The 10,000-nt window shown below is 49.5% G+C and overlaps 1 protein-coding gene across 1 annotated transcript in view; it reads left to right on the forward strand.

The window, feature by feature from the left end:
* LOC126570964 (dipeptidase 1) overlaps positions 1-8,120 on the forward strand; it is an 11,787-nt gene extending 3,667 nt beyond the window's left edge. The window contains exons 3-8 of the mRNA XM_050229122.1: positions 962-1,094; positions 2,560-2,957; positions 4,457-4,541; positions 5,330-5,405; positions 5,504-5,642; positions 5,717-8,120. Coding sequence (XP_050085079.1) covers positions 962-1,094; positions 2,560-2,957; positions 4,457-4,541; positions 5,330-5,405; positions 5,504-5,642; positions 5,717-5,824 — 939 coding nt within the window. The 3' untranslated portion in view covers positions 5,825-8,120. The remainder of the gene's footprint in view (positions 1-961; positions 1,095-2,559; positions 2,958-4,456; positions 4,542-5,329; positions 5,406-5,503; positions 5,643-5,716) is intronic.
* The last annotated feature ends 1,880 nt before the right edge of the window (positions 8,121-10,000 follow it).

Consider the following 10,000-nt stretch of genomic DNA (forward strand, 5'->3'; position numbering starts at 1 on the left):
CCTCCCTCAAACAAGAAAGGGTAGCGAAGAACCCTCCCTCCCAAAAAAGGCAAACCACAGGCGCCGGCCACCTGCCCGAGAATCGAGGGTCGGACCTGGAGCCGGAGCCAAAGTTATGTTTCTTTTGTCTTCCACTTGGTAAGGAGTTTACCATAACCGGGGGAGGGGTGTCGGGGTAAGGGGGTTAGAACTTTGGTTTTGATTGTTCCCCGGAGACACCCCCGCGGTGAAGGTGGTGTACACGCCCCCCGACTGGTCCCGGCGGGTCCCAATCTTCTTTCGGAATCTCGGACCTCGCCACGGACCAGCCAGCATCCCGCCAGCGTAAAAGGTCAAGTCAAGCACCTGGTCCTGGGACGATGAAGGGCTTGACGAGGGAAGGGTTTTGCTTCCTTCACGACTTCGGCTTTCGGCTTATCTTTCTCGTGAGGTCTCGTGATTGTGCTTATCACTTCGCTTCCACTCTTTGGGCTCGCCACTGTTCAACCTGTCACGGGAGGTTTAGTCAATTTGGAATGCTTTGGTTGTTGTTCGAACCCTTTAAACTGCGGCTGGAGTCTCACATTCGCTCTCTCGTGGTACTGTGCGTGTTCCCGAGGTCTCCGCAAATCGGTTACAACGCCGTTCTTTTCTTTTATGACAACCGGAAGACAGTAGCCAAGAAAAGGGGAGTGGGAACTCGGGCGATTCCCTCACGATTCGCGTAAATCATTTCGCACACAAACCGGCTAACCGAGAAATGAGAGAAGATGATGTTTGTGCCGCAGCACGCTCGCTGCGGAGTACGGCAACGACAACGACGTTGACGACGGCGTGGCAATTTACGACTCCAGCGTGATTGCGTGCGCGGTACGGAGTAGAGTAAATGTTTAATCTGAACATCACCGTGGCTCTACGAATGCGGTCGTTCTCGTGTTCACGAGTTTCTCAAATCGCGCTCGCGGTCTTTCGTTTCTTTCAGTTCTGGTCGGCTTATGCGCCCTGTTCGTCGCAACATTTGGACGCAGTGCAATTAACGCTGGAGCAAATCGATCTCATCCGGCGGCTCGTCAATCTGTATCCGCAGCACATGGCCCTCGTCACCACGGCCGATGGTAAGTAGAGGAACGAGAGGAGCTTGTTCCATGTCCGTTTACTTTAGTGATGATGTTTCAAACCATTCGTTGCGAGCTAAATGAAACAACATTGATGTGGCATTAGTGCATCGATAAACTTATGAGTGAAACTGGAGACAAGCAGAGAATAGCGGAACGTCTAAAATGCAACCAATCATCATTGAAACGCTTGGGAAACAAAGAACCACGACCATTGACACGGTTTTTCATTTATTATAATTTTGTTAAATTTTGTTTGCACAAACTGCAAGCGTACCTAAAATAATAAACCTCCAGATTGCATTCTCATATTCTTTCGTGTTCATAAAAAGCACTACTAAAATAGATAGGGAAATAACTCGTGCTTTGCGGAGAAGATTAATACGCTTTTGTATAAAATAATTGAAAACTTTGGATCATTATTAAATACATAAATGATTTTCTAAAAGGAAGAGAGATTTTCAAGATAAATACTTTGTCTGACGTCTAGGCGTCTTACAACAGAACCTATGTAAGGACTGTAATGGACTCGATAAAAGAATGATACACTTTAATATTTCCATTTTTGGTATATGTTAGTCATGTTTTTTTTGTTGATTTCACTTCATTTTCGTTACGTAACGATCGTATCACAACAGCGGATTTTTATACCCCAATGCGTTAGCATAGTATTGAACATTCTAAAATGCAGGAACGTTTATAGACAACCATGCTCTTCTTGATTCTACTTACATAATCTGTTATTATCAAGCGTGTTAATTTTCTAAAACAGCCCTGCCTTGATAATCTTCATCATCAGCACTAAAAGGATACGAGTAGCTTGTGATAGTCAAGTCATTAAAATCCGTTAGTAATTCAAACACTTTGCTTCTCCATCAAAACTAGAAAAGCAAGCAAAATTGTACGATTGTTTGTCTTTCTTATTCGAGTAAACCTGCATGGTTCAATCATCGCTATCGATCTGGTCTCATTACATTAGAATGGCGGAAGCAAGTCTCTAATGAACTGTGGATAATGTTCAGCATTATCCACGGCATCATTCGATGAAGTTATGCAAACGCCAGTTGCAGTTTACAGCGTCATGAGATTTTAGCAGAACGCATTACTCAAAACGGAAACATATTCGTAATTCGCTCAGGATATTGACTTAGAAATAGCAAATGCACCGCAATGGAATAATGAAAGTGAATAGCATTATGGTAAACTTTTGCAGCCAATTTCCCTTCATTCGCTTCAAACGAGCATTGGGTATGCTGCCATACCGGCGGTGGTGGTGATGCTGCATGATGATTTGCATCACCAATTGGAGCCCCGGTGATCTCCTCCCGAAAGGAAGAGAGCTTTTCAATTAGATCGAAGTAGTTTGAACCACTCTGTGGGCGATGGAAGAAGGAGTTTCTTACCGCAATCAATCGACTATCAGCTAATGCATCGTTCTCTCTCTCTCTCTCCCTCATTCACACAGGAATCGAGGAAAGCCATCGGTCGGGGAAACTGGCCAGCTTGATCGGCATCGAGGGTGGCCACTCGATCGGTACCAGCCTGGGTGTGCTGCGGACATTCTATCAGCTCGGTGCCCGCTACCTAACGCTCACGCACACCTGCAACACACCGTGGGCGGACTGTTGCAAAGTTGATGAGCCGGGCCGGGTGCCCCACATCGGCGGTCTCTCCCACTTCGGAACGCTCGTCGTCACCGAGATGAACCGGCTGGGGATGATCGTCGATCTGTCGCACGTCTCCGTGCCGACCATGCTCGATGCACTCGCCACCTCCAGAGCGCCCGTCATCTTCTCCCACTCGTCCGCCCATGCCATCTGTAACAGCTCCCGGAATGTGCCCGACCACGTACTGAAGCGCATCGTAAGTAGCTCCGTCGTCCTCATCATTCCAGCACGGAAATGATTTAATTGTCGGCGAATGCGAATCCAAGACACACACACAAAAGCACACACCCACAGGGCCGGTGGATGGCCAATTAAAAAATCCACAACCCACGGTCCGGCCCTGTCCGGCTAATGAAGTTAGGAACGTGGGAAGGAGCGAAGGAAAATTAAAATGAAAATTCATCTCGTACCTATTCTTTGACCGGCACTGCCCTGCCCTGCCCTGGCTGATCCGTTGACCAAACAGAGGCACCCACGTCGCTCCCTCTGTCCACATGAAACCGGCAAGCTGGCGTCCACGACTACACCAAACCATATGCCCGGCCTCTTTTCCCTCGCGTTCGAAAAATCTACCTTACCCTTTTCGTTAGTGGACTTTGTATGTTCGCTCCGGAGTGAGTGTGTGTTTGGCTGGCTGGGAGTTGGCCACCGGGAGCGTTTTCTGTGGCCGCTGACCGGTCGGTACCGTCTCCTAAATATTTGCATAATTTGATGAAATTTAATATAGAGCTCGAACATTGTGTTCCGGAGGTGCTCTTGTTCTACGCACGCTGGACGCCTTCTCGGATGCAGCCAACGGGAGTGGCTACATCCCATTCCGGTGATCGTGGCGCACTCGCGGTCCGGTGATATTTTGCCATGCCAAACCCATCTTGAAACCATCGCCGGTCCGCCGGTAATTCGCTGATTTCATAGAGTCACCTCGCGACCTTCCAGGACCGGCCGGCCGGCTTGCTAAGAATAACAAAAAATTAATTAAAAATCAGCATCAAAAATATGAATATTTCAATTCAACCACAGCCGCAGCAGGTCGCAGCCACCATCTCATTGGCGTGGTTCTTTGGTTGCTTGCCACGCAGCAGCTGTCAATGTCGTGAGCTGTCCGACGTGTCCTGCCGTGTTTGTCACGCGAATCCGTCCGTGCACTTAGCCTCCTCGGATGGTTTACTCTCTAAAATTTCGGTGCGATCGTTTTTTTTTTGTTTTGCGTTGGATTTGCAGACTGTATAGTGATTACCGAGTGACCAGTAGTCGGTGCACGCCAATGTTTTGTACATTCTTCTTACTCTCTCTCTCTTTTTCTCTTTTTTTACTGCTTCCCTCGCTCTCTCTCTTTCTCTCCATCGTCGAACGTCGTCGAATCTGGAACACATCATCATCATCATCATTCCGCGCGGTCTGGTGACCGTGGTGGCCGTGATTTCAACCACGATGGCCACCATCGCTATGCCACCCTGGTGTCGCTTGGGACCACCGGTGACCGCCGTGTGGCTTCAAAAACCGAAAACAAAATGACACCCGGCGCTGGACCGTCCGGACCGGGCTGACCTCGGAAAAACCAATTTCCGCTACCAATTTGACATCGTGCACCACCACCACCACCTCCAACACCCCGGTTCAAACTCCAAAAACCTGACGAACGAACGAACGAACGAACGAACTGTACTGGACCCCACGGACCGGAACCGGATGCAGGCCGTTAACGGGGGCCTGGTCATGGTTGCATTCTATCCTCATTTCGTGAGCTGCGGCGAAAAGGCCACACTTAAGGACGTTGTGGGTAAGTAGTGCTGTGTGCAGCGCATAAATAATCCCCCGAAAAACTCCCCAACCCACGGCTCTTGTTCTCTAATGCAAAGCGGCGGAAACGAATAATGTTCGAGCTGGTGCTGGACACGGGGTCAGCCCTAGGGTGCCAGGAGGGTGCGGTTCGTGTATCATTAAAAAAGACTGAAATATGGAGCAACTCAATTTCCGCCCAGGTTCCAACCCGGCCATGGGTGTCGGTAATGGATAATGAATTCATTGGGCTGCGAGTGAGGGGGGGGGGGGGGAGGGGGTAGAATGAGCGAGAGGAAAGTAAAGAAGGTTCGGGGTGTTTCAGTTTATAGAACAAAAAATAAATAATATTTTGCGATGCATGAGCCAAAGGGGTCAGCGATTTTCTGTCTCTTTTTTTTTCATCCCAAGGGCGGGTTGAGAGCGGGTGGCACCATCAGCAGCTTTCATCCCCTAGTACTTCATAATTCAGCACGATCCAGTCTGACCCTCGATGGTCAATGGGTGAAAAAGGGGTCACTGGCGCTTGAATAACGCATAAATGTGGGCCCCGCCGCCCCTCCTTCAGCTTCTTATGCTTTTTACGCCCTTCACGCGATCAAGCTCGCGTTGCCTTGCAATAAATTGGAATTACGATGACCACGACCACGACGACGACGACGGTGCTGGTGGAGTTTTCGGGGAGTTTTTGGGGATTTTTAATCCAAAAAAAAACAACGACGTTTTTTTGTTGATGAGATGCTCACCTCCTTCATTATGTTCTATGCTTTCTCCTCCCACTCTCACTAGCGCACATCAATCACATACGGGACGTAGCGGGTGTGGACCACGTCGGCATTGGTGCCGGATACGATGGAGTGAACCTGTAAGCCGATTCGATTGGCATTGCTCGGTCCCCTCAGAAGAAAGTCCCTTATTTGATGCATTTTCTTTCCTCTATCTTTTTCTCTGTTTCTCTCACAGTGTACCACAGGGACTGGAGGATGTGTCCCGGTATCCTTATCTGTTCGCCGAGCTGCTGGAATCGGAACGGTGGACCGAGGCGGACATAGCGAAGCTGGCGGGCCGGAATCTGATACGAGTGTTCCGGCAAGTCGAACAGGTAGGTGATTGCCATTGAGATGACTCCGTTCCGTGTGCCGCTCATCGCCTGATCGGTCACCTTCGCTTCAACAGGTACGGGATCAGCTGGAAGGTCAGGGAATGCTGCCGATTGACCAATCGATACCACCGGAAGACATACTGGGGCGCTCGTACTGCCGCTACTCGGGACCGAGGACGTGATGATCCGCGAATGGCACTGGCCACTGGGCGACCGGGCGGGGTCATCATCACGGCCTGGGGAGTACGGTCGGACGCTGATACTGTCACCGCCACTGTGAACGTCTTCGTCACATTCTATTGCATATCACACCAATACATACACACATACAGACACATACACACTCAACCGTACGCACACACTCTGACAGAGACACACATACACCCAGAAAACACTCCAATGGAAACATATTAAATTCTAAACCTCCAATCCAACAACCGCAAAGTAGGAGCAAACGTGGGCGCGTACGTAATAAGGGAACATAAACAACATAGTAGGCTGGGTTGCTGCCAACCAACAAGCGCACGACCACAGCCACAGGTGCAAGCGAACATGCGTTCGAACGTTCGCTGCAGAAAAGGTGCAAGTGCAAGTAGTTCCAGTTCCACCACTCATCCACCCGATGGCATGGTGCATCATCGTATTTGAATGTCACCGTGAAGCGCTTCATCATCATCATCATCATCAACATCGTGAGCATCATCAAGTCTTAAATGTAAACATTGTACACGGCAGCGAATTGTACATAAACCACGATCATGTAGACAAAAATGGCAGTAGAATATGGAAAAGGGGAACTGTCAAGTTAGATGGTTGCGAGAATTTGAGAAAAAGGACACTTCTTACTTCCTGGCCATCTGTCTGGCTCCTTCCTCGTTGTATTCCTCATTGAGTAGCGTTTTTGTTTGCGTGAATTGTTGGTCTATTTCCGTTTATAAGTTCCATCTCTGTGGCTCCCAACTCCCCAACAAAACATCGAAAGGTGAAATCTGAAATTCTAAGTTCCATGCAGACATAATACCAAAAATGGAGGAAAAACTCGTCAAAACCTAAATGTGATATAAATAAGATTAATGTACGTATTGTGTATTCTACCACCATCTCTTAGCCCATCCAGCATTTCCACGTTGCAATAGAAATCGAATGCCACGCGGGCGCGCACACCAGTGATGGTGAAGCATCGCAAACGCACCACTCCACATTACCTTTGTTTGTCGTCCCAAAAACCGTGTTCTCCCATTTTCACCTCGTTGACACCGCAGCAGCAGCAGCAGCAGCATGATCTGTACATAATCGCGTACGTTTAGCGTGTGCGTGAATCTCATTTGTCGGTCCCGTGGACCGTCGGCCGTACTCGATTTCAATCCTTCCATCCAATTGTGTGTGCATCGTTCGGTTCTGGCCTTCCCTTGGTAGAGTAGTGGTTTTGATTTTTTGTTTTGGTTTGACTTCACTTCCCCCTTTCGTTTGATCCTCAGTTTTCGGTTACTTCCAAAAAACCAAATCTTCCTTCTAAAACTCTTCTCCTTATCCAAAGGAAAACCTTTAGTGTTTGATCAGAGCACTGTTGAGAGCCACCAGCACCAGGTGTACGCTGTAAGAAGCTACAGAAGTGTCCCGTGCATTAGCAAAATTTGAATCAATTCTCATCGACGAACCCGCGATGTATCAAACCGTAGTAGTGTTGCACAATCGATGACCAGAGATCGACTTCGGCGAGGTTAGTTCATTCAAACCAATCACAAACAAACACTCAAACAAACCACCAGTAGCGCTGCTCAATGCAACAATCAGTCAGTCAGTCAGTCAGTCAGTAGTGCAGTGCCAGGTTCCACTTCAGGGGCGCAAAAATGGCGCCGGAATCAACCAATCTGTCAGAACAAATATAGAGTAAGAACCCATCCATCACAGGACATTCGCTCTCTCTCTGTGTAGCACCCATCTTACGTTCCTCGCAGTGACGTCATGGTCACTAAAAAGCTCACCATAGCTCACCCCATGAACACCCTCTTCAGCTCTCCTCCCCCTCACTCACCCCACAGAATGCCAAATGAGAAGAGTTTTCCCCGGTTTTTTACCCTTTTCAACGACGTTTTAACGAAACCGAAACCTAAAACTAATCCAAAAACCCACAAATGACAACTAACAACTTGAGACCAAACGACTGCAGCGAGTGAGGGATAAAGGAGAGGAAGAGAAAGAAGGAGTAGGAGCGTGTGTCCAACGGTGACAACCAGGCGTTGTTAAGAGGCGATCAATACGCAGTTAGCGATTACAATAGTGAATGGTTTAGAGAAAGGGAGCGAAGGTGGTAAACGGTGTAAAGTGTACATTAACCAGTGGGTCCTGCTACGTGTAGGACTCTCTCGCGGGTATAAGCGATAAGCAAGCAAAAAAACACTTAACGGAACTAGCAGCAGACAGGCCCGTGGTCGCGAATACAAATGCAAAGCGTTGTTTGGCGTGGTTTGATTGGCCGTGGAGAGGGCACGAAAGGGCGCGCGCGCGCGCGTGCGTGTCGGTTTGCAAATATAAAGCTATAAATAAATTGTTTAATAAACATTTGAAAGTCATCTGAAGACCGTGTCGCATCACGCGCCGGATTGTATGCAATGCAACAACACGACAGAGGAGGAGGTGCAGAGAGCGAAAGCGAGAGAAGCTGCCGCAAAAGCGTTCGAAAGAAAAATAATCGTGGTCGATCCACCGTGATCGATATCCATCAAGGAAATGCAGCAGCAGCAGTCACCAGAAGGGTCGTCATCGTCGTCGACGTCAAAGACCGTGGCCGCGCGGGGCTCACTTCGAGCTTTCTGCGGGTTGGTTCGCGCTTGGTTGGTTGGTTGGTTCCTGGGGCACACCCATAAATCTTGGACCAAAAATGTATCGTGTGCTCGAACACATACACACATCTCCTCCGGTATGGCATGAGTTTGCCGCGGTGCCTGGAATGGATTACGATGAGCAATATCCCTGGGCGCTTCCCGCACGGCTCCGTTACTCTGCCACCGCGTTACGCGAGTCCTTTCATTTCCATTCATTTTCCTCATCAATCATCGTCCGCATGGCATGGCCCTCCTCCTTCTCTTTATCTCCCCCGCCCGAGCTTCCTATCGAGTAAACGGAATGGCGACCCAAACGCTACTGTAACGACGAAGCGGTTCTCGCTTCTTGCTCGTAACGCTCGGTCGCAACGCATCCTTTCGGCACTCCGAACGCAAGCGTCTTCTGCGTCTTGAATCCGAGGAGAGGAGTGAGGGCCAGTAGCTGAGTGGGTGGATTCGTGGAACATCTCACGAAGCCGAGAGCGAGTACGGGCGAAACTCGTAAACATCATTTCACTCTGCCTCTAGCGCTGCACCGAAGCGCACGATGCGTTTCATCGCTATTCCCGTTTCCCGCTTTCCATCGAATTCTCCACATTCTGGGAAGTGAAATCGATCCGGATAGCGAGCTCATCCATGATGGTCGCCGCGGCCCTCGGGCCCTCCGAAAGGCATCAAGATGCGCGCTACAATGTTGTGTTGCCGGTTGGTGGTGGTTGAAGCACGTGCTTCGTCTGTTGTAAGTGCTTTAGCTGATGAGGTTTTGGCTCCGGTTACGAGCCTGGTTTCGGCAAAACGTTTTGCGAACGGAACGGATTGCTGCTCAAAAATACCAGCACCATCTAGCGGCCAGCGGTCTCATCCTCCAGACCGGTGCTCCACGAAACAGCGCCAGAAATAACACCGAAACAAGCCAATGGTAACTAGGATCTGGCTAGGAACGCATTCCATTAGATACAACACTTTCGCACGCATGTTCGCCGGGGTCCACCGGGAATGGCACAACATTTCGAGCGTTCACATTTCCTCACATAATCTGTCATCGCTGGACCGAACCGGTCGCACCATCTGGCCAACAAAAATGTCCCAACTGCGATACTACGCTACTGAGTTCCGGAAAACGAATGTGAGGCCGCCAGTTGCCATGATTGCCAGCAGCAACCCGATGGACGATGTATTGGAAGAAGTACACGAGAATGTACTGGGAGTACCATGGCTGCGAGGAACCAGCAGTATCCGATTTTCGTGGCTCTGGTTTTAGCTTTCTTGAGGAAGCAAAAACACACACTCATTACGGAAAGGGTGGCGCTGAAGGGGGGGATGAATACGTACGTGCTACCCTGGTGTACGTTTAAAAATATCCTCCATCATGGTACGGGCACGCCACCGCCACCGCCAGCGTATGACAGCGAGACACGTAATCTTGGCATTAGAGCCATTATCCGTTCCCGGGGTGGTGGTGGTGGTGGTGGTGGTGGTGGTGGTGTACCGAGTAGTAGCACTCGTGACGGGGCGTGCGCGGTAGAGCGGGGC

The sequence above is a fragment of the Anopheles aquasalis genome, chromosome 2 (assembly GCF_943734665.1).
Source record: "Anopheles aquasalis chromosome 2, idAnoAquaMG_Q_19, whole genome shotgun sequence".
NCBI classification, from domain to species: domain Eukaryota; kingdom Metazoa; phylum Arthropoda; class Insecta; order Diptera; family Culicidae; genus Anopheles; species Anopheles aquasalis.